The sequence below is a fragment of the Bombina bombina genome, chromosome 4, assembly GCF_027579735.1.
Source record: "Bombina bombina isolate aBomBom1 chromosome 4, aBomBom1.pri, whole genome shotgun sequence".
NCBI lineage: Eukaryota > Metazoa > Chordata > Amphibia > Anura > Bombinatoridae > Bombina > Bombina bombina.
In genome coordinates this window covers 366,814,500-366,840,272 of record NC_069502.1, presented here as the reverse complement: position 1 = coordinate 366,840,272, position 25,773 = coordinate 366,814,500, and the positions used below count along the sequence as shown (strand labels likewise).

The following is a 25,773-nucleotide window of genomic DNA, read 5'->3' as shown; positions in this document are numbered from 1 at the left end:
GAGGCTTTCTCTGACTCAGAGGATCCTACTTCAGAGACTGATATTGATAAATCAACCTTTCTATTGAATATATGCGTTCTTTATTAAGGAAGTATTGTTTACTTTGGGTATTGAGGGATCTAGTCCTCTTGATAACAAGAATAGCTAATGTTTGAATTCTGTTTTTTAAAGCTTATGAGGTTACTCTTGAACTTTTTCTTATTCCAGATGCTATCTCTCATATGTTTAGTAAGGAATCTAAACTTAGTGCTTCTTTTTACCTTTCTTCTAGGTTTAAAAAGCTATATCCTTTACCTGTGGCTAATTTAGAGGTTTTGGGTAAAAGTCCCTAAGGTGGGGCTATTTCTACTCTTGCCAAACGTAATTTTATCTTATAGAAGATATTTCTTCTTTTAAGGATCCTTTAGATAGGAAGTTTGTATCCTATCTTAGAGAAGCTTATTTACATACTGACTATATTTTTTAAAACCTGCCATTTCTTTGGCTGAGGTTGCTGTTCTTTCAACTTTTTGGTTGGACAGTTTAGTTATCAGATCTTGAATTGTCTAAGCATTGTTCTTTTATTTCAATTTGCTAATCATTTCATTTGTGATGCTAAATTTTATGTCATTTTAATTGATATTGAATCTTTGTTTTTAGCCATTCTTACTAGAAGAGTTTTATGGCCTAAATCTCTGTTTTCTGCCCAAGATAAGAATCTAAGGGTAATTTTTAAGCTCCCAATTGTTTTTTTCCTTCCCCTTAGGCTTCTGGCTCTAATTAGAGATCTACTCCGAATTTGAATAAATCCAAGATTTATAAATAAAACCAAATTCAGCCCTTAAGACTGCATGAAGGTGCGGCCCTTAAACCAGTTCAACTGGTGGGGGGTGGGCAGATTGAATTTATTTCAACCACATTTGGACAGTTTCTTTTCAAAATCACTGGATTTAGAATGTTGTTTTCTCAGGGGTATCGAATAGGTTTCAGAATAAAACCTCCCATGGGAAGATTCTTTCTTTCCCATGTTACAACAAATCCTGTGAAAGCTCAGGATTTTCAGAAATGTGTTTCAGATCTATAGTTTTCAGGGTGATTTGTTTCAGTTCCTCTGCAGGAACGGAGTTTGGGTTTCTATTCAAATCTATTCATTGAACCAAAGAAAGAAGATTCATTCAGACCAATTCTGGATCTGAAATTTTGTAATCGTTTTGTAAGAGTCCCAACTTTTCAAGATGGTGACTATAAGGACTTTTCTGCCTTTTATTCAGCAGGGTCACTTAATGTCCATAATAGACTTTCAGGACGCTTATCTTCACATTCGGATTCATTCAGACCACTATTGTTTTCTGAGATTCTCTTTTCTAGATAAGCATTAACAATTTGTCGCTCTTCCGTTTGGCCTAGCAACAGCTCTGAGATTCTTTTCAAAGGTTCTTGGTGCCCTTCTATCTGTAATCAGAGAGCAGGGTATTGCAGTGTTTCCTTATTTGGACAATATCTTGGTACAAGCTTAGTATGGTTTCTTCAAAGACATGGTGGCTATGTGCATGGAAGTTTTAGGTCTCATGACTGCAGCATCGGCTGAGATCATCTTTGCCCTCTTTCATATGAAGCTTCTATAGCTTTGTATGTTGCACCTAAAGTGATATACTTAAATCCCAACACTCTATTCTCTCTGGTTTGGTGGTTGGACTATCACCTTATTGTTCAGGGGGCCTCTTTTGTTCGTCCTACCTGGACTGTATTCTCAACAGATGCAAGTTTTTCAGATTGGGGAGCTGTCTGAGAGTCTCTGACAGTGCAAGGGGTTTGGATACCTCAGGAGGCGGGTTACCAATCAATATTTTAAAACTCTGTGCTATTTTTAGGGCTTTTCAGGCGTGGCCTCTATTGAAGAGAGAACTTTTACATTTGTTTTCAAACAGACAATATCATAATAGTGGTATATGTCAATTATCAAGGAGGTACTCGCAGTCCTTCAGTTATGAAGGAAGTATTTTGGATACTTTCTTAGGCGGAATCCAACTCTTGTCTAATTTCCGCGATTCATATCCCAGGTGTAGACAATTTGGAAGTGGATTATCTCAGCCGTCAGACTTTATATCCGGGGGAGTGGTCTCTCCATCCAGATGTGTTTCTTTCATCTTGTACAGATGTGGGGTTTTCCAGAAATAGATCTGATGGCCTCTCGTCTAAATAAGAAGATTCCCAGATACCTTTCCAGGTTCAGGGATCCTCAGGCGGAGATGGTAGATACCTTAGCAGTTCCTTGGTTTTTACCAACCTGCTTATATTTTTTTGCCTCTGGTTCTTCTTTCAAGGGTAATCTTCAAGATCATAATGGTTCAATCGCATGTGTTTCTAATAGCACCAGCATGGTCTCATAGGTTTTGGTATGCGGATCTTGTCCGGATGTCCAGTTGCCATCTTTGGCCACTTCTTTAAGGCCAGAACTTCTGTCTCTAGTGCTGTTTTTTTATCAAGATCTCAATTCTCTACATTTGAAAGCATGGAAATTGAACGCTTAGTACTTAGTCATAGAGGATTCTCTGACTCAGTTATTAGCACTATGGTACAGGCTCGTAAGTGTGTTTCAAGGAAATTAACAGGTTTGGAAAACCTATATTTCATGGTGTTCCACTTTATAATTATTCTTGGCATTTTTTCAGAATTCCTAGGATTTTAGTTTCTTCCGGATGTTTTGGAGAAGGGTTTATCTGCAAATACTTTGCAGGATAAATTTCTGTTCTTTCTGTCTTCTTTCATAGGAAGATTGCTAAACTTCCTGATATTTACTGTTTTGTTCAGGCCTTGATTTGTATCAAACCTGTTATTTAATCTATTTCTTCTCCTTGAAGACTCAACTTAGTTTTGAACTTTTTTTCAGGCTCCTCCGTTGAGCCTATGCAATCTCTGATTAATGTATTACTTTCTTGGAAAGTGTTATTTCTTTTGGCTATCTCTTCTGCTAGAAGAGTTTCTGAATTGTCTGCCTCTCTTTTATGAGTTTCTTTATCTGATTTTCCATCAAGCTAAAGCGGTTTTGCGGACTTCATTTACATTTTTTGCCCAAAGTTGTGAATTCTAACAAATTCAATAGGGAATTTGTTGTTACTTCTTTGTGTCCTAATTCTAAGAATACTCTTGTAGGGTTTTCTCATTCTTTGGATGTGGTAAGAGCTTTGAAATATTATGTTGAGGCTACTTAAGATTTCAGAAAGACTTCTAGTCTATTTGTTATTTCTTCTGGCTCCAGGAAAGGTCAGAAAGCCTCTGTTTTTTTCTCTGGCATTTTGATTGATACTTTTGTTTCCACAAAGCTTTTTGAAGGCGGGGCAGTCTACGCCTCAGAGAATTACAGCTCATTTTACTAGATCAGTTGCCTCTTCTTGGGTTGTCAAGAATGGAGCTTCAGTTGATTACATTTGCAAAGCAGTAATTTGGTTTTCTTTGCATATTTTTTCTTCAATTTTTCCATTTTGTTGTGTTTGTGTTTGCTTTTTTCGGAAGCAGCCTTTGATAAAAGGTTCTTCATGCACTTATCTCAAATTGATTCTAGTGCCTTTGATTTGAGTTTTTTTAAAGAAAATGTATTTATATTTTGGATTTATTTTCTCAGTGGATTTAGCTGTTGTTATTTTATTCCTCCCTCTCTAGTGACTCGTGGATTTCCACATCTTGGGTATTATATCCCATACGTCACTAGCACTTACATGAAAGTAAACATAATTTACGTAAGAACTTACCTGATAAATTAATTTATTTCATAGTGGCAAGAGTCCATGTTACCCACCCTATTTTTTGTGGTTATGATTTTTTGTATAAAGCACTTTATTTTTTCCAGTTCCTATTTTAGTATGCTTTTTACTCCTTCTTTTACACCTCACTTCTTGGCTACACGTTAAACTAAGGTATGAGTGAGATAGCATGGGTATTTATAGGCATTTTGAGGTTTGGGAAACTTTGCCCCCTCCTGGTAGGAATGTTTATCCCATACGTCAATAGCTCATGGACTCTTGCCACTATGAAAGAAATTAATTTATCAGGTAAGTTCTTACATACATTATGTTTTTCCTCTGAGTCCAAGTTTCTTTCCGTACAAGGGTAAGACCTTGTCTGGTCCTGTTCTGACAGACATAGTTCTTATATTTCGGGTGGAAAAGGGTATTTTCTACCACAAGACAAGATGAATAGACCTAATGGAGTTTGCCCTCAATCTGGGATCGGTCCAAGTGGGGGGTTAAATCTTTCTGTTTGTCTTCAAACATGGATACGAGATGTCCCAGATATGCTGTGGACATAATATCTGAAGGTTACTACATAGTAGTCATTCCTTCCCTTCCTGAGGCAGGTTCCTTCTCTCAATTTTATCTGCAGGCCAGATAACAGTAAGGCATTTTTGTAGTGCGTTTGGGATTTTATATCATTCCTGTTTGTGATTCCCGAAAAAGAGGGAATTTTTAAGACCTAGAGTGTCTCAGCAAGGGGTACCGCTCTTCAAATGGAAGCCAGTTGTTCAATTTTTCCTTTGATCTAGGAGGGTCAGTTCATGGTGACCATAGACCTGGAGGACGCATCTTTTTCAGCTCCTGAGTTTTCCTTTTGTCAAACATTTTCAGTTTGTGGCTCTTTTCTTTGGTCTTGCCATGGCTCTTAGAGATCCTGGACATCATAATGATTCAGGCGTTATCCTTTCAACAAGTAAACTCTCATACAGAGATCTTGCTGTCTTTCTTTATTTCCTCGTAGGGAAGTGAATCTGAAAATGAGTTCCCTTGCTCCAGCTACAGGGGTAGTTTTTTAGGGACCATATTAGTTTCCCTATCTCTGAAAATATTTTTGACAGAGGTCAGAAAACAGAAGATTCTTTCCTCTTGCCTCTTTCGGCACTCTACTGTTTGACCTTTCAGTGGCTCAATATATGGAAGTAATGGGTCTGATGGTTGCTTCATTGGACACCATCCCTTTGCTTGATTCCAACTGAGAGTCTGCTGTTATGCACGTTCAGATAGTGGACCGGGGATCTTGTGGATCTGTCTCGGAGTATAGATCTAGATCTGTCAATTTGAGATTCTTCCCTGTGGATCAGAGAGGGGAATTAGTGGTAGTGTGCTCACCTTGCTTGCGAGAGGTAGCGAGATCGTTGCCCACATTCTCCAGAATCTTTTGGTGTTCTCAGGAGCATCTGCCTCGGGCGCATGCTTCCGGAGATCTTCCTGAGTAATAGTGACCATGGTTGCTAGCCTGTTGGTTTGGTGACTAGGGATTTGGGAGGAGTCTGCTCTCCCCATAACCATCTTGGATTGGAGAGCAATTTACAATGCTCTGATGGCTTAGCCTTAGTTGTCTTTTTTCAAATTCTAGTAGAAAGGGCCTCTACTGAGGCTTAGTGGTTAGCATGTCTGGTTAACAAACTCAAGGTTTAGAGTTTGAATCCACCCCCATATGCTACACTTTAAACAATTTTTTTTCCAGTGGTTTCCATTAACCACCTGGGAGGAACCTGGAGTTCCTTTGCCATGATTGGCGTGGATTGTTTGGTGGGTGGACGCTCACATTCGTAGTTTATCCACTTTTCACATTTCAGGAGTGGATTCCAGGAGAGGATTTCTGGAGAATCAGTTCATTCCAGCGAGTAGATGCTTCTCTTGGAAGTGTTCTCCAGGTTAACCCTCAAATGGGGGGTGCTGGAGTTGGAGATGGCAGTACGGCAAACTTCTCGTTATGTTTAGTCTAGAGATCAGCAGGATGCTCTGTTAAAATCCCTGGCGGTTGCTTGGGTTTTCGGTCTGACATGCCTGTCCCTCAGTTTGCTCTCCTTCCACAAGTCTTTGCTCGTATCTCATAGGAGTGGGCATCAGTATTTTTAATAGGTCTTGCATAATCTTGCGGGATCTGGATACGGACCTAGCGGGGATGTTTCTCTTCCACCTTGGCGGTTGTTCTGAAGAGCGAACTTCTAATTTGGGGTCCATTGTTCATGTTTATTAAGCTTTCTGCTTGAAGATTGAATGCTTAGTTCTGTCTAAGCGTGATTTTTCTGAGTCGGTCATTGAGACCATGATTCAGACTCGCAAGCATGTTACTTGTAAGATTTGCCATAAGTTATGGCATATACATCTTTTTGGTGTGAATCCAAGAGCTACTCTTGGAGTAGGGTCAGGATTCCTAGGATTTTGTCCTTTCTCCAGGAAGATCTGGAGAAGGGTGTGTTAGTCAGTACCCTGAAGGGTCTGAATCTGTATATTTTATTTTGCTACATAAGCGTCTGGCGGATGTGCCAGAGGTGCAATCTTTTTGTCAGGCCTTGATCAGATTCAGGCCTGTGTTAAGTCCATTGCTCTTCCTTGGAGCCTTAACTTTGTTCTTAAAATTTTACAGCAGGCTCAGTTTGAGCCATTGCATTCCATATATATTTATTTGTTATCTTGGAAGGTTTTTTTTCTTATTGCTGTCTCTTCTGCTCGAAAAGTTTTGGAATTCTCAGCCTTACAGTGTGATTCGCCTTATCTTTTTCGTGTCAATATGGCGGTTCTTCGTATTAAGTTAGGTTTCCTTCCTATAGTGGTTTCGGACAGAAATATTAATCAATTGTTGTTCCTTCTCTATGTCCTCATCCTTCTTTTCATAAAGTACGTTGTTGCACAACTTAGATGTTGTGCGAGCTTTACTATTTTATTTCCAGGTGACTAGGGATTTTCGCCAGTCCTCTGCCCTGTTTGTTTGTTTCTCTGGGAAACGTAAAGGTCAGAAAGCTGATGCTACTTCTCTTTCTCTCTGGTTGAGAAATTTTATTAGTTTGGCTTATGAGAATGCCGGATAGCAGCCTCCTGAGAGCATTACAGCTCATTCCACTAGGGCTGTCTCTTCTTCTTGGGCTTTCAAAAATGAAGCTTCTGTGGAACAGATTTGCAAGGCTGCAATTTGGTCTTCTCTACATACTTTTCCAAATTTTCCAAATTTGATACTTTTGTCTCGGCTGAGGCTTCTTTTGGGAGAAAGGTTCTTCAAGCGATGGTGCCTTTTGTTTAGGTTACCTGTCTTGTCCCTCCCTAATCATCTGTGTCCTCTAGCTTGGAAATTGGTTCCCAACAGTAGTTGATGATGCCGTGGACTCACCATATCTTAGGAAAGAAAACAAAATTTATGCTTACCTGATACATTTCTTTCTTTCTGGATATGGTGAGTCCATGGCCCCACCCTTTATTTTAAGACAGTTATTTTTAACTGAAACCTCAGGCACCTCTACACCTTGTGTTACTCCTTTTTTCTCCATTTATCTTCGGTCGAATGACTGGGGTTTGTGGGAAGGGGAGTGATACTTAACACTGGGAAGGATAAGACTCTTAAGCGCTACTGCTTAATTACCCGATATGGAAAGATAGTCTTACTATGTAATTTGAATCAATAAATTCTGTTTATTTTGAACAAAATATAGATACAAACAGTTAGATCTAAAAGTTTGAAATAAAAATATAGTCTAAATCACTGTTAGTTAAAACAAATATTTAAAACAGATAGTTAAAACAAATAGGTTGGCCAACTTAAAAACATGAGTCAGATGAATCAATATAATATGCTATAATCTCATAGATGTATTGAATAAGCAAGTTAATATATTTATATATGTTTGGATATATTTGAGCCTAGGTAAAGATTGCAGATATTATTTGTGGATCTGATGTGGCGCAATTTATGATACAATAAAGTATTCACAAAGAATATTTGCAATGTTTAGTGATATTTATTTCAGTGTAAAAATAAAAACATACAAACAATTTTCATCAATAGTATCAGCCTTAAACGTATAAATGATTACATAAAATAGTAAAATGCTGAAAGGATGAAAGTCTTTTTGTAGAGAACCTGGAAATAGCAGTATACTGCTTAAGCTGGTAAGTGTTAAAAGAATTGGAAGTCTTTATTGCGGCAATTGTATGCTCGACAATGAACTGCTTATTAAGCTTCACTGTTATATCCTTTGTAAATGTTTATGTGTGGGCGTGTCACTAGGCAAGTTTTTGGAGTCGGCAAAAGTAAAGTTATAGAGTACTGCTTTGTGATTGTCGTGATCCGCTGTTTACATGAACTTTCTTAATGTACTCACAGTTACAGGTGTCTTTAGCGTTTTTTTTCTGTTCGTCTATCTCTGTTGTTTTGATTTTCGTGTTGTACCTTTTTTTGAGTGCCTTTTGTCCACACTGTGTGTTCGTGGTGGAGTGAATGCTGGAATAGTTGCAATGGTGTGTGGTTACTGTTACCACTCCTGACCGCTGGTTTTACTGTTCTTTGGGTCGGTGTAGTTGTTCTGTAGAGTATTTTCCTTTTGTAGCAGGTTTTTTCTTGCCTGATGAGTATACTTCTATTGCTGCTTGGCGGTCCAATTTTTAGATTGGACTGAATAGTTTCCGGTTTGTTTGTAGAAACGCTTTATGTTTCTTTCAAGCGTTATATTGTAGATCAGATGTTCGCTTTGCGGTCTGCTTAAAAGGTGAACTTGTGGAAATCTTCCAAATAGCAGGGAGTTAGCTCCGTACTCTCTTTGTTTCAGAGTACTTCCCTTTGCAAGTGTCAGCAGGTTCCTTCTTGCTGGCTGTTATTAAGAGTGATACTTAACAGCTTTGCTGTGGTGCTCTTTGCCTCTTCCTGCTGGCCAGGCGTGATATTCTCAACAGTAATTGATGATGCTGTGGACTCACCATATCCGGAAAGAAAGAAATTTATCAGGTAAGCATAAATGTTATATATTACATGACAGATATACAACCATTTATAAGGATAGAGGACATGAATTTAAAAATAAAAATAGATATGAGTCTTTGAGTAATATTCAGGAGATTGATGAAGAGGTTTTTTAGGATCCAGAAAAAAGGAAATATGCACCAAATATAGATGTCTACTCCAAAGAAGAAGGGAAGTGGAGGATGGAAGCAAGTAGTATGAGAGAACAATGATACGGAAGGGAAAGATATTGAAAAATAGTCAGGTTAATAAGATAATTTCAAATTGTGATTTAATTAAAAAGTTTTTTTTTTAAAATTTATCACACAAAAAGTTCACTGTAAGTCAGTCAGATCTATTAAGTAAAGGCTTTAAATTTGCCCCAGTCAAAAATTAAATACATTTCATGCTTACATTGGAGTACAAAAGTTTATCAGAAATCTAAAAAATATTATTTTTTCTAAAAAAATCGATGGAAAGAAATGCAGGTCTTAATTTTAAAGTAATATCCAGAGATACTTCATGTAGAAAGCTCCTTTATTTGTTTCAATCGATTGCCATTTTTAGCTGCTGCAGCAGCCCACGGCTAAAACATTTTTTTGCTAAGAGGTGAAGTTTTCACCTCTTAGCCAATAGCCGTGCGGTAAATCCGGCTTGGTGCCCACCTCTTAGCAAAAAATTTTTTTAGCCGTGGGCTGCTGTAGCAGCAATCGATTGAAAAACGGTGATCGATTGAAACAAATAAAGGAGCTTTCTACATGAAGTATCAATATTCAATCCTAGCGCTTGTAAAGCGCTAGGATTTACTTTCACTTTAAAGACAAACAGGCAGCCCTTGAAGAATTAAAGGCTGATGAAAATATAGTTATAAAGTCAGTTGATACCCAGCGGGGTAGTAATTATGGAGAAATCTAAATTTATGGAAGAATTTGAAAAACATGAGGGACAATGTCACATATAAAAAAAAAAAAAATAAATGAACAGGAACCCCTAAATGACTTTAAAGGGAAGATGGAAATCTATTTATTAAAAGGGAAAGAGAATGGGATTTTGAATAAACATGAATTTGATTCTATAAATATTAAATTCCTTAAAATTGCGACATTTTACATTTTGCAGAAATTGCATAAAAATAGAGAAACCTTCCAAGGAAGGCCTATAGTGTCTGGGGTGGATTCCCTAACCAGTGGCCTCTCTAAATACATTGATATTCTCCTTCAGCCAGCTGTGGTGAACACTAAATGCTTCCTCAAAGATACTGATACAGTGACAGTTAAAGATAAGATACAGTGACATCACAGTGAGGGGTGAGCTCTGGAGACAGAAAGGCAGTTGCACAGATAGGATTGTTACTTGTATCTATCCACTGACATACGCTTTGGAGACCTTGGCTTCAAAGTGCTTTGTTGCCAATATTGAATGTAGCTCTTTATTTTATGTTTGAAAGTTTTTATAGCTTTTAATAAATAAATATAAATAAATATAAATAATAAATATACACTACTTTCTAAGCGTTCCTGTTCTTGGAAACTGCTTTTTGCTTAGGCTATGCCTGATAGCCTATTTCAGGTCTGCATATTAATAGGAGCCTGTGAATAGCTCCTGAAAGTGTGAGTATATGTTTATTACCCTTATAATAGGTGGATGTATACAGTGTTACGCTATATTTGTTTCTTTTTTCCTGAGTGATAGCTAAGTTTCTTAGAAGTAACGGTCTCAAGATTACTGGTGGGAGCTGAGTCTGACAGCTTTAATCTCAGCACTGCGTATGACTTGAGCTTATGATAACTCAAGGTTATGAGAGTACACATTTGCCATATAGATAATTATTTTCAAAATGTTCTTACTGTATTTCACTACTTTTGTTTTCTCTCTTTTGAGATCACTTGCGATCGGATTATTGCATTGACACATTATTATTATATCCTTTTTTTATCACATTTAGGGCTAGATTACAAGTGGAGTGCTAAATTATCACTCTCCTGCAAATGGGAAAATTTGCCCGAGCACGATAATTAACCAGCCATTACAAGTGTGGTAGTTATTATCTCTCTGAAAATTATCCAGTGCCCCAAATGCCCTCAAAATAGAGGGCATTATAGTTTTGTTGCTAAAAAAACTGCACTAGCCAGTTTGGGGGATTTAAAGTTGGTGGAAGTGGGGTGAGGAAAAAAACGGCACTGAAAAGTACCTTTACATTACGGTCTATGGGAACTTTGTGTGATTATATACATACAGTATATATTTATGTTACTATGTGTATATACACATATTAACACATAAATATATATGTATATATTTATATATATTTAAAAATGCTGCGCTACTTATCCCGTTTGCTGACGGCATCAGAACGAGGCTCCCTTAGGAGCCTATGGAAGCACGCTCTTGTGAGCACAATGCTTCCTAGCAATGCAAACGCGAGCTTGCGTTCGCATTGTGATTGACTTGCAATACCAGAGCACATTATCTTGCGCTGGTATTACAAAGTAGAGTGCTAATATCGCTTGCACGCAAGCGATATTTAGCACTCAACTTGTAATCTAGCCCTTAGTATTTAAATTAATCATAGCTGTAAAATGATAGCTAGCATTTCAAAAAGGTTTCTTATAATTATAATTATAATCATTTTTTTTTTATTATTTTCCAAGAGTCAGACAAAATTGGCAAGCCATGGAGAATGAGCAAATAAAACCAACATCCTCTGCTTCTGCCACTTCTGGAACATCCTCTCCAACTCAGCCTACTCCTGTCTATAGCAGTTCAGATCGCCATGCTGTGCAGGTACTTCAGTAACTTTTCTACTCATGTCTTTAATTTTGTAACACCCATCAATCAAAATATATGTAACTTTATAATACCATCTACTTCACTGGCATACTGCTAAGTAACATGCATTTCTGAACAATTCTGTAAAAATCTGTACCCTTACATATATTTCAATGAGTAAGACTGGCCAGTAAAAAAAAATCATATTATTTATCTGAATCCAACTTAAAAATAACTAAATTTTGTTTCCATCTACCATCCTCAAAAGTACTTACATTGTTACCAATGCACCAGGGAACTCTGGGTAATATATGCAAATTATGTGGAATATAGCTTCACCAAGCAGCAAATTAAATCTTCCGCTGATGATAGTTAAAGGGATAGTAAAGTCCAAATAAAACTTTCATGATTCAGATAGAGCATGCCATTTTAAACAACTTCCCAATTTACTTTTATCTTAAAATTTGTTTTGTTCTCTTGCGCCTAGATTACGAGTTCTGCGTTAGCCTTAAAAAGCAGCGTTAAGGGGTCCTAACGCTGCTTTTTAGCGCCCGCTGGTATTACGAGTCTGGCAGGTACAGGTGTACCGCTCACTTTTCTTCCGCGACTTTTGGCTACCGCAAATCCCCTTACCTCAATTGCGTATCCTATCTTTTTAATGGGATTTGCCGAACGCCGGTATTACGAGAAGAAGTGAGCGGTACAGCCTCTACCTCCAAGACTCCTACCGCATAAAAAAGTCAGTAGTTAAGAGTTTTATGGGCTAACGCCGAAACATAAAGCTCTTAACTACAGTGCTACAAAGTACACTAACACCCATAAACTACCTATGAACCCCTAAACCGAGGCCCCCCCACATCGCAAACCCTATAATAAAATTATTTAACCCCTAATCTGCCGACCGGACACCGCCGCCATTTACATTATAGCTATGAACCCCTAATCTGCTGACACCTACATTATATTTATTAACCCCTAATCTGCCCCTCCCAACGTCGCCGCCACCTACCTACATTTATTAACCCCTAATCTGCCGACCGGACATCACCGCCACTATAATAAATGTATTAACCCCTAAACCGCCACACTCCTGCCTCGCAAACACTATAATAGATTTTATTAACCCCTAATCTGCCCCCCCAACGTCGCCGCCACCTACCTACAATTATTAACCCCTAAACCTAAGTCTAACCCTAACACCCCCCTAACTTAAATATAATTTAAATAAAACGAAATAAAATTACTATAATTAAATAAATTAATCCTATTTAAAACTAAATACTTACCAATAAAATAAACCCTAATATAGCTACAATATAACTAATAGTTACATTGTAGCTATTTTAGGATTTATATTTATTTTACAGGCAACTTTGTATTTATTTTAACTAGGTACAATAGTTATTAAATAGTTAATAACTATTTAATAGCTACCTAGTTAAAATAATTACAAAATTACCTGTAAAATAAATCCTAACCTAAGTTACAAATACACCTAACACTACACTATCAATAAATTAATTAAATAAATTACCTACAATTATCTAAACTAAAATACAATTAAATAAACTAAACTATAGTACAAAAAACACACACTAAATTACAAAAAATAAAAAAACATTACAAGAATTTTAATCTAATTACACCTAATCTAAGCCCCCTAATAAAATAAAAAAGCCCCCCAAAATAATAAAATTCCCTACCCTATACTAAATTACAAAAGCAATCAGCTCTTTTACCAGCCCTTAGAAGGGCTTTTTGCGGGGCATTGCCCCAAAGTAATCAGCTCTTTTACCTGTAAAAAAAAATACAAGACCCCCCCCCCAACATTACAACCCACCACCCACACACCCCTACTCTAAAACCCACCCGATCCCCCCCTTAAAAAACCTAACACTACCCCATTGAAGATCACCCTACCTTGAGCCGTGTTCACCCAGCCGGGCACCACTGGTCATCCGATCCGTCCAGATGTCTTCATCCGATGGGGCAGAAGAGGACATCCGGACCGGCAGAAGTCTTCATCCAATCGGGGCAGAAGAGGACATCCGGACCGGGAGAAGGCTTCATCCAAGCGGCATCTTCTATCTTCATCCATCCGGCGCGGAGCGGGTCCATCTTCAAGACATCCAACGCGGAGCATCCTCTTCTTCCCAACGACTAATGACAAATGAAGTTTCCTTTAAATGACGTCATCCACGATGGCGTCCCTCGAATTCCGATTGGCTGATAGGATTCTATCAGCCAATCGAAATTAAAGGGACATGAAACCCAAATTTTTTATTTTGTGATTTAGAAAGAGCATGTAATTTTAAACAACTTTCTAATTTACTTCTATTATCTAATTTGCTTCATTCCCTTGATATCACTTGCTGAAAAGCATATCTAGATATGCTCAGTAGCTGCTGATTGGTTGCTGCACATAGAGGCCTTGTGTGATTGGCTCACACATGTGCATTGCTATTTCTTCAACAAAGGATATCTAAAGAATTGAGCAAATTAGATAATAGAAGTAAATTGGAAAGTTGTTTAAAATTGCATGCCCTATCTGAAGCATGAAAGTTTAATTTTGACTAGACTGTGTACAGTAATGGTAACACACACTGTGTATTGAGGAACACAACTGCAGGTTGAAAATGTTAGATTGTTTTCACAGATGTTATAGATTCCTCTATGGTGAGAGGGGAATCTGTTAATCAGTGAGATTAATATATTCTTTGGTTCTGAGTATCAGTACGCAGATATGGTGGAGAAGTAGAAATGGTGCTCTTTTCCTACTATCTCTTATGTTAGTGAGTTCTAATACCTTGTAACAGCTCAGTGAGCCTCAGCGTAGGATCAGTGATATAATAGTAGCTCTTTATAAGTTATCCTAATTCAAAACAACAGAGCTAAGCAATCGTACACAAGCACAGTTTGTTATTGGTTTCGAGTAAACAGAGAAATTGTACCTTCGTAAAGTCAGTTCAACCCCCTCTTACTTCCGGATGTTGTGTCCAGTAGCTCTTTGCATCAGCTCCTAGTGTTGTCTGACCGCTACAATGGATATGTCCCTCTGCCTGTCAGCACAGTGAAGCAAGCGGTGTGTACGGAGAACCGGATGTGACGTATCGTCAGTTTCAGTTCAGTTCTCACGGAGGTGACCGGTAAGATATAGAGGAAAGTTAAGTCAGATATCTTACCAATTTGTAATTCCCCCCGATCTTCCAAATGGTAGAGAGGATGAGTTGTCCGGTATGAGTTTAAGGTGGCGGTCAGTGGGAATGTACAAGGAGTTTGTACTGAGAACCGAGGTACATCAGAGTTCCCTGCTGGAATAAAGCAAACATAAATCAACAGGCTTGAATAATTCAATTAGAATCTCTTGGCTTGTATTACACCTAAATTAGGCTAGGTTCCAAAATACTGAGCAAGGTGTGTTCAGAGAACAGGTGATTTAAGGAAGGTGTGACCAATCAATCTCCATGATGATGTCACGTTAAAGGAACAGTACTGCATAACAACTTAAAGAGACAGGAATCCCTGACATGACCCCCCACTCAGGATCGCTGTCCCACAGCGAGAGGACGAGGACGGTCAGGGAATCTACGATGATACAAAGATATCAAACGAGGCGCACTCAAGTTGGATACTGGTTCCCAGGAATCCTCATCTGACGAATAATTCCTCCACCGTACAAGATATTGTAAAGTTCCATTGCGAAACCTGGAATCCAGAACGGACTCCCCTTCATATTCATCTGAAGCAAGTTCGGGGGCAATAGGAGGTAACAATAACTGGTCATCTCTGGTCCGTGTATAAGGTTTAACCAAGGACACATGCACAGTAGGGTGTATCTTCATAGTGGACGGTAATTGCAATCTTACGGCATTCTCATTAACTACCTTTTGTACAGGGAAAGGTCCAATAAAAAGAGTGGCTAGTTTCTTTGAAGGAATCTGAAGCTTTAGATTCCTGGTGGAAAGCCAAACTAGGTCACCGGCATCATATGTTGGTGGCTTCCTTCTGCGAAGGTTGTAATAGTGTTTCTGTACATTTTGGGCATTTACAATATTTTCTTTTATAAATCTGAAGTTTTCCTGCAAGGTGTTACATAAGTCGTCCACTAGAGGTGAATCTGGAGAACCATTTGGTGATAGTGGGAAGTCAGGGTGATAAGCATAGTTTGCGAAGAATGGAGTGAGCTTGGTAGAAGAGTTTTTCTGAGTTGTTATATGCATACTCGGCCATCGAGAGATACTTAAGCCAGTCTTTTTGATGATATGAACAATTACATCTGAGATAATGGTCAAGCCATTGATTTAACCTTTCTGCTTGACCATTAGTCTGTGGGTGAAAAGCAGTGGTATATTGATGGTCCATTTGGGTCAACTCACAGAGTTTAGTCCAGAATTTCGAAGTGAATTGACAACCTCTATCAGTTGTTAATATGGGAGGTATACCATGCAACTTCACTATGTGGTCGATGAAAAGTTGTGCTGTTTCGGATGAAGTGCGGACCTTGTGAAAAGGAATAAAATGTGCCATCTTAGTCATTAGATTGATGACTACGAATATAGTTGTTTGTTTGCTGGATTCCGGGAGATCAACAATAAAGTCCATTAACACATGTTCCCAGGGTCTTTGTGGAACAGGAATGGGCATCAAGAGACCGTATGGAGCTTTCCTCTCTGGTTTGGATGTAGCACAAACCTTGCAGGTTTTGATGTAATTTTGTACGGTTGTTTTCATTCCAGGCCACCAGAAACTGCGTTTTATTCGTTCTATGGTACGTTGAACACCTGGATGTCCAGCAAGTGGAGAGTCATGTGTGGTCTGTAACAGTTGTGTTCTCATGTGAGAGGGTAAATAAAACTTGTTTCCATAGTAGTATATCCCAGAAGATTTCTGAAGGTTGGGTTCTGGAGGGAGAGGAACCCTCATACAGTAATCCTTAAGTTCATCAAGCATTGGAACAGATAACCCGATGAATGATTCTGGTGATATGATAGAAGTCCTGGGGAATGAGTTTATAGGTTTCTCTGGAATGCGTGATAAGGCATCTGCCTTGCCATTTTGCTGAGCGGGTCTGTAAATAATGTTGAGATTGAAGCGATCGAAATAAAGGCTCCACCATACCTGCCTAGCTGACAGTGTTTTATTCTTTTGTAGGTACTGCAAGTTTTTGTGATCAGTGAAAATATTGATGGGGAGTGTAGTACCTTCTAGGAGGTGGCGCCAATGTTCTAAGGAGCGGCGAATTGCAAGCAACTCCTTATCCCCAATTGCATAATTCCGTTCGGCAGTAGTCATGGTCTTTGAGTAGAAGGATATCGCATGTAAGGGTTCTTTTAGGGAATTCTGCTGGGATAGGACAGCTCCAATAGCAAAGTCAGAAGAGTCAACTTCCAATGTATACTGGAGTTGTGGATTTGGGAAATGAAGAATGGGGGCACTTGTGAACCTGGTTTTTAATAGATTGAATGTAGATAGTGCTTCAGGATTCCATTTAAACACTGAGTTAGAGCCAGTTAACTTTGTCAACGGTTTTACTAGAGTAGAGAAATTTTTTATGAATTTTCTATAATAGTTAGAAAACCCTAAAAACCTCTGCAAATCCTTTTTCGTTTTAGGTTCAGGCCAATTTTGTACAGAATCAACTTGTTCAGTCTGCATTTGGATTCCTTGAGGGGAGATGTTATACCCAACGAAAGAGACCTGGTTGGTATGAAATTTACATTTTTCAGGTTTAGCATAAAGCTTATGGACTCAGAGTCTTGAGAGTACCCAACGTACATGTTTTATGTGTTCTTCCTTGGTTCTGGAATAGATGAGAATGTCATCTAAATAGACAACAACGCACACATCCAACAAGTCACGGAACACATCATTAATGAAGTGTTGGAATGTGGCAGGGGCATTGCATAGCCCAAACGGCATTACTAGGTATTCGAATAGTCCATACCTGGTCCAAAAAGCCGTGAGCCACTCATGACCTTCCTTAATTCGAATGAGGTTATAAGGCCCTCTTAGGTCTAACTTTGAGAAGATAGTTGCTTCAGAGAGTCTTTCGATCATCTCTGGTATAAGGGGTATCGATTTTTTATTGTGCACTTGTTGAGTTCACGATAATCTATAATGGGTCTTAGACTAGTGTCTTTGTTACGGACAAAAAATATTCCTGCACCGGCAGGAGAGGTGGAACTTCTGATAAAACCTTTTCTCAGATTGTCCTCCAAATATGTCTTCAAATGTTCTAGTTCTGGATGGCTTAAGGGATACAGATGACCATAAGGTATCCGAGCTCCAGGTTGAAGGTCTATGGGGCAATCGTAAACCCTATGAGGAGGAAGATTTTCAAGAGTATAAAGACATCCAATTTTCATAGAGTATAAAGACATCCAAGAAGTCTTTATACTCTATGGGTAAATCTTCCAATTGAGGGTTAAGATTGAGTAATAAGAGGTCATGGAAACAGGTTTCTTTGCAATAATCTGAGAGAAATTTTATTTTAAATGGAGACCAAACAATAGTAGGATTATGGAGTTTTAACCACTCCAGGCCTAGGACTAAAGTAAAGTGAGGAGAGGGTAAAACATCAAAAGAAATCATTTCTATATGTCCAGATATGACAATGAATAGTGGCACAGTCTCATGGGTAACAGGTCCTGAGGTCATAGGAGAACCATCGATGACTTTGATTGGTATCGGGAATTTCTTTGTAATCAAAGGAATCTTGTTAGATAGACAGTAGGCTTCATCTATGTAGTTACCAGAGGCACCAGAGTCGATTATGGCGTCATCAATCCTCAGACGGTTTTGATCCAACTGCAGATAGAGAGAGAGGGTACAATAAGAAGAAGTTGCTTTAGGCAGGGAGAGTATAGAGGTATTAACTAGTAGTGACTTACTTTTCTTATTTTTCAAGAGCACTGAACAGTCTTGTACAGTATGTGAGGGACTCGCGCAATACATGCATAGATTTTTTATCTTACGGCGCAGCTTTTCCTCAGAACTAAGGGGACCCCTTAAGAGCCCTATTTCCATGGGTTCAGTCTGGGGTTTAGGATGGCTGTAAGAGCTGAATGCTGTGTTTGTTAGACTAGCCTTAACCTTGGGTTCAGAAGTGAAACGTTCTGCCTTCCTCTCTCGTATGCGGCGATCAATCTGTGTGGCAACCCTCATGAAGTCATCCAGGGTTCTAGGTAATTCAATCCTTGCAAATTCATCCTTCAGTGTGTCTGAGAGGCCTAAACGGAATTGATTCCTCAAGGCTATGGGACTCCAGAGAGAATCCGAAGCATACTGTTTGAAGTCGGTTATATACTCCTCCACAGGCCTTTTGCCTTGTCTAAGGTTCCTCATGGAGTTCTCTGCGGTTAGTTGGATATCTGTGTCCTGAAACAATTCATCCATGGCAGAAAAAAAATCAGTGAGGGAGCCTAAAATGGCATCATCGATCTCAAAAAACTGATCAGCCCAATTCCTGGGTTCTCCTCTGAGGAATGAAATGGTCGTTAGGACCTTCACTCTCTCAGTGGAGTAGGTACGTGGTTTCATTGAAAAGAGCAAGTGACAAGCATTTTTGAATTGCCTATAACCTTTTCTATTCCCTGAAAAGGTGTCTGGCAGGGAGACTTGGGGTTCAGCTAACATTTCCAGCTGAGTAGATCTAACTGCTATGGAGTCTCTTATGACACTCTTTAGTGAGGCATTCTCAATTTGCAAGTCATGTAACCCTTGGGATAACTGATCAACTTTTTGTGACAAATTGAAAACAATCTGTGGCAACTCTGCTGGTTTTGGGCTCAGTATTATGTAATGGTAACACACACTGTGTATTGAGGAACACAACTGCAGGTTGAAAATGTTAGATTGTTTTCACAGATGTTATAGATTCCTCTATGGTGAGAGGGGAATCTGTTAATCAGTGAGATTAATATATTCTTTGGTTCTGAGTATCAGTACGCAGATATGGTGGAGAAGTAGAAATGGTGCTCTTTTCCTACTATCTCTTATGTTAGTGAGTTATAATACCTTGTAACAGCTCAGTGAGCCTCAGCGTAGGATCAGTGATATAATAGTAGCTCTTTATAAGTTATCCTAATTCAAAACAACAGAGCTAAGCAATCGTACACAAGCACAGTTTGTTATTGGTTTCGAGTAAACAGAGAAATTGTACCTTCGTAAAGTCAGTTCAACCCCCTCTTACTTCCGGATGTTGTGTCCCAGTAGCTCTTTGCATCAGCTCCTAGTGTTGTCTGACCGCTACAATGGATATGTCCCTCTGCCTGTCAGCACAGTGAAGCAAGCGGTGTGTACGGAGAACCGGATGTGACGTATCGTCAGTTTCAGTTCAGTTCTCACGGAGGTGACCGGTAAGATATAGAGGAAAGTTAAGTCAGATATCTTACCAATTTGTAATTCCCCCCGATCTTCCAAATGGTAGAGAGGATGAGTTGTCCGGTATGAGTTTAAGGTGGCGGTCAGTGGGAATGTACAAGGAGTTTGTACTGAGAACCGAGGTACATCAGAGTTCCCTGCTGAAATAAAGCAAACATAAATCAACAGGCTTGAATAATTCAATTAGAATCTCTTGGCTTGTATTACACCTAACTTAGGCTAGGTTCCAAAATACTGAGCAAGGTGTTTTCATAGAACAGGTGATTTAAGGAAGGTGTGACCAATCAATCTCCATGATGATGTCACGTTAAAGGAACAGTACTGCATAACAACTTAAAGAGACCGGAATCCCTGACAGACTGTCCCTTTAAGGTAGGAAAAAATCCAATTGGTTGATTTAATCAGCCAATTGGATTGAAGTTCAATCCGATTGGCTGATTAAATCAACCAATCAGATTTTTCCTACCTTAATTCCGATTGGGTGATAGAATCCTATCAGCCAATCGGAATTCGAGGGACGCCATCTTGGATGACGTTATTTAAAGGAACCTTCATTCGTCATTAGTCGTTGGGAAGAAGAGGATGCTCCGCGTTGGATGTCTTGAAGATGGACCCGCTCCGCGCCGGATGGATGAAGATCTTCTCCCGGTCCGGTGTTAGGTTTTTTTAAGGGGGGATCGGGTGGGTTTTAGAGTAAGGGTGTGTGGGTGGTGGGTTGTAATGTTGGAGGGGATTGTATTCTTTTTTACAGGTAAAAGAGCTGATTACTTTGGGGCAATGCCCCGCAAAAACCCCTTTTAAGGGCTGGTAAAAGAGCTGATTACTTCGTAATTTAGTTTAGGTTAGGGCATTTTATTATTTTGGGGGGCTTTTTTATTTTATTAGGGGGCTTAGATTAGGTGTAATTAGATTAAAATTCTTGTAATATTTTTTTATTTTTTGTAATTTAGGGTTTTTTCTCTTGTAAGGTGTATCCAGTCCACGGATTCATCCATTACTTGTGGGATATTCTCCTTCCCAACAGGAAGCTGCAAGAGGACACCCACAGCAGAGCTGTCTATATAGCTCCTCCCCTAACTGCCACTCCCAGTCATTCTCTTGCAGCTCTCGACAAGAAAGGAAGTATCAAGAGATATGTGGTGACTTAGTGTAGTTTATCTTCAATCAAAAGTTTGTTATTTTTAAATGGTACCGGTGTTGTACTGTTTTTGCCTCAGGCAAAAATTAGAAGAAGAGTTTTGCCTGAGGTTTTTGATGATCTTAGCGGTTTGTAACTAAGGTCCACTGCTGTTCTCACACATAACTGAAGAGTATGGGAAAACTTCAGCTGGGGGAATGGCCTGCAGAATTAATTGCTCTGAGGTATGTTCAGTATATTTTTTTCTAGAGAGATGATAAGGTCTAGAAAATGCTGACAGTGCCTGATATATTTAAGGTAAGCCTGATTACAGTGATTTAACAAACGACTGGGATCATGCTTGCAGTAAAGGGTAATATTCATGTTAATTGTTCTTATTACTTAGTATGTAAAACGTTTGCATGATATGTAAAAAACGTTTTTTACTCAAGGTGATAAATCTTTATTGGGGCCTAGTTTTCCACATGGCTGTTTAGATTTCTCCTAGGAGTAGTTATTTATGGCCCTTTCACTTTGAGTGCATGGTGGGAGGGTCCTATTTTCGCGCTCTAATTGCGCAGTAGTTTTTGCAGTCTGAGACATCCAGCTTCCCTGAAGGAGTCCCCTGACATATAGGACCTCTGTAAAGGGTTTTTGTGCCTACAAAAGTCGTTTTATGGGCAGGTAGGAGCCACAGCAGAGCTGTGGCAGTTTGCTTGTGACTGTTTATAACGGTTTTACCGTTTTTTCTGATTCGTTTTTGAGCCTGAGGGGTTAATCATCCATTTGCAAGTGGGTGCAATGCTATTCTAGTCTATTATACACACTGTAAAAATTTCGTAGAGTTTACTGCTTTTTTTCACTGTTTTGCAGTATATGTGATTGTTTTTTTCCCTTAAAGGCACAGTACCGTTTTTTATATTCTGCTTTTTCACATTTATTAAAGTGTTTTCCAAGCCTGCTGGTCTCATTACTAGTCTGTTAAACATGTCTGACATAGAGGAAACTCCTTGTTCATTATGTTTAGAAGCCATTGTGGAACCCCCTCTTAGAATGTGTACCAAATGCACTGATCTTACTATAAATTTTAAAACCATATTCTGGCTTTAAAAGATTTATCACCAGAGGAAATTGACAAGGGGGAAGTTATGCCGACTAACTCTCCCCACGTGTCAAAACATATAACTCCCGCTCAAGGGACGCCAAGTACATCTAGCGTGCCCATTGCGTATACTTTACAAGACATGGCGGTAGTTATGAATCATACCCTTACAGAGGTATTGTCCAAACTACCAGGGTTACAAGGAAAGCGAAACAGCTCTGGGGCTAGAACTAATACAGAGCTCTCTGACGCTTTAGTAGCTATGTCTGATATACCCTGACAATGTGCAGAAGCCGAAGCAGGAGAGCTTCTATCTGTGGGTGATTTTTCTGATTCAGGGAAGACTCTTCAACCTGATTCTGATATGTCTACATTTAAATTTAAACTTGAACACCTCCGCGTGTTGCTCAGGGAGGTTTTAGCAACTCTGAATGACTGTGACGCCATTGTAGTCCCAGAGAAATTGTGTAACTTGGATAAATTCTATGCAGTGCCTGTTTACACTGATGTTTTTCCAATCCCTAAGAGGTTTTCAGAAATTATTACTAAGGAATGGGATAGACCAGGTGTACCGTTCTCTCCCCCTCCTGTTTTTAAAAAGATGTTTCCTATAGATGCCGCTACACGGGACTTGTGGCAGACGGTCCCTAAGGTGGAGGGAGCATTCTCTACCCTAGCGAAGCGTACAACTATCCCGGTCGAGGACAGTTGTGCTTTTCTATATCCAATGGACAAAAAATTAGAGGGTTACCTTAAGAAAATTTTTATTCAACAAGGTTTTATTCTCCAGCCTCTTGCATGCATTGCCCCAGTCACTGCTGCTGCGGCTTTCTGGTTTGAGTCTCTAGAAGAGGCTCTACAGGTAGAAACCCAGTTGGATGATATTCTTGACAAGCTTAAAGCTCTTAAGCTAGCATTTGTTTCTGACGCCGTTGTTCATTTAACCAAGCTAATGGCTAAAAACTCAGGTTTTGCTATTCAGGCGCGTAGGGTGCTATGTCTTAAATCCTGGTCAGCTGACGTTACTTCAAAGTCTAAGCTTCTCAACATTCCCTTCAAGGGGCAGACCCTATTCGGGCCTGGACTGAAGAAGATCATTTCTGATATTAATGGAGGAAAAGGTCACGCCCTTCCTCAGGATAGGTCCAACAAATTAAGGACCAAACAGATTAATTTTCGTTCCTTTCGAAACTTCAAGAGTGGCGCAGCTTCAACTTCCTCTAATACAAAACAAGAGGGAAATTTTGCCCAGTCCAAGCCGGTCTGGAGACCTAACCAGGCTTGGAACAAAGGAAAGCAGGCCAAAAAACCTGCTGCTGCCTCTAAAACAGCATGAAGGATCAGCCCCCGATCCGGAAACGGATCTAGTAGGGGGCAGACTTTCTCTCTTCGCCCAGGCTTGGGCAAGAGATGTCCAGGATCCCTGGGCGTTGGAAATTGTGTCCCAGGGATATCTTCTGGACTTCAAAGCTTCTTCCCCAAAAGGGAGATTTCATCTCTCACAATTATCTGCAAACCAGATAAAGAGAGAGGCATTCTTACATTGTGTTCAAGACCTCCTAGTTATGGGAGTGATCCACCCAGTTCCAAAGGAGGAACAGGGGCAAGGCTTCTATTCAAATCTGTTTCTAGTTCCCAAGAAAGAGGGAACCTTCAGACCAATCTTAGATCTCAAGATCCTAAACAAATTTCTCAGGGTCCCATCCTTCAAGATGGAGACTATTCGAACCATCCTACCTATGATCCAGGAGGGTCAATATATGACTACCATGGACTTAAAGGATGCTTATCTTCACATTCCAATACACAGAGATCATCATCGGTTTCTCAGGTTCGCCTTCCTAGACAGGCATTACCAGTTTGTGGCTCTTCCCTTTGGGTTAGCTACGGCACCAAGAATCTTTACGAAGGTTCTAGGGTCACTCCTAGCGGTCCTAAGGCCGCGGGGTATAGCAGTAGCCCCTTACCTAGACGACATTCTGATACAGGCGTCGACTTTTCAAATTGCCAGGTCCCATACGGACATTGTGCTGGCATTCCTGAGGTCTCATGGGTGGAAGGTGAATGAAGAAAAGAGTTCTCTATCCCCTCTCACAAGAGTTTCCTTCCTAGGAACTCTGATAGATTCTGTAGAAATTAGGATTTACCTGACAGAGGCCAGGTTGTCAAAACTTCTAAATTCCTGCCGTGTCCTTTATTCTACTTCTCGCCCTTCAGTGGCTCAGTGTATGGAAGTAATCGGCTTAATGGTAGCGGCAATGGACATAGTGCCGTTTGCCCGCCTACATCTCAGACCGCTGCAACTTTGCATGCTCAGTCAGTGGAATGGGGATTACACAGATTTGTCCCCTCTACTAAATCTGGATCAAGAGACCAGGGATTCCCTTCTCTGGTCGCTATCTCGGGTCCATCTGTCCAAGGGTATGACCTTTCGCAGGCCAGATTGGACAATAGTAACGACAGATGCCAGCCTTCTGGGTTGGGGTGCAGTCTGGAACTCCCTGAAGGCTCAGGGCTCGTGGACTCAGGAGGAGGCACTCCTTCCGATAAACATTCTGGAACTAAGAGCGATATTCAATGCTCTTCAGGCTTGGCCTCAGCTTGCTGAGGTCAGGTTCATCAGATTTCAGTCGGACAATATCACGACTGTAGCCTACATCAACCATCAAGGGGGAACAAGGAGTTCCCTAGCAATGTTGGAGGTTTCAAAAATAATTCTATGGGCAGAGGTTCACTCTTGCCATCTATCAGCTATCCATATCCCAGGAGTAGAGAACTGGGAGGCGGATTTTCCATCCGGAGGTATTTGCACAGTTGATTCAACTTTGGGGCAAACCAGAACTGGATCTCATGGAGTCTCATCAGAACGCCAAGCTTCCTTGTTACGGATCCAGCTCCAGGGATCCCAAGGCAGCGCTGATAGATGCTCTATCAGCGCCTTGGTCCTTCAACCTGGCTTATGTGTTTCCACTGTTTCCTCTGCTCCCTCATCTGATTGCCAAGATCAAGCAGGAGAGAGCTTTGGTGATTTTGATAGCACCTGCGTGGCCACGCAGGACTTGGTATGCAGATCTGGTGGACATGTCATCCCTTCCACCATGGACTCTGCCGCTGAGGCAGGACCTTCTACTTCAGGGTCCTTTCAACCATCCAAATCTAATTTCTCTGCGTCTGACTGCTTGGAGATTGAACGCTTGATTTTATCAAAGCGTGGTTTCTCTGAGTCGGTCATTGATACCTTAATTCAGGCTCGAAAGCCGGTCACCAGGAAAATCTATCATAAGATATGGTGTAGATATCTTCATTGGTGTGAATCCAAAGGTTACTCATGGAGTAAGGTCAGGATTCCTAGGATATTATCTTTTCTCCAAGAAGGATTGGAGAAGGGATTGTCAGCTAGTTCCTTAAAGGGACAGATTTCTGCTCTGTCTATTCTTTTGCACAAGCGTCTGGCTGATACTCCAGATGTTCAGGCGTTTTGTTAGGCTTTAGTTAGAATCAAGCCTGTGTTTAAACCTGTTGCTCCGCCATGGAGTTTAAATTTGGTTCTTAAGGTTCTGCAAGGGTTCCGTTTGAACCTTTGCATTCCATAGATATTAAACTTTTATCTTGGAAAGTTCTGTTTTTAGTAGCTATCTCCTCGGCTCGAAGAGTTTCGGAGTTATCTGCTTTACAATGTGATTCCCCTTATCTAATTTTC

General features: G+C 39.9%; 1 protein-coding gene across 1 annotated transcript in view; it reads left to right on the top strand.

The window, feature by feature from the left end:
- Nucleotides 1-25,773, top strand: part of PHC3 (polyhomeotic homolog 3) — a 1,036,700-nt gene that overhangs the window by 121,643 nt on the left and 889,284 nt on the right. The window contains exon 2 of the mRNA XM_053710129.1: nt 11,355-11,487. Within this exon, the coding sequence (XP_053566104.1) occupies nt 11,377-11,487 (111 nt within the window). The 5' untranslated portion in view covers nt 11,355-11,376. The remainder of the gene's footprint in view (nt 1-11,354; nt 11,488-25,773) is intronic.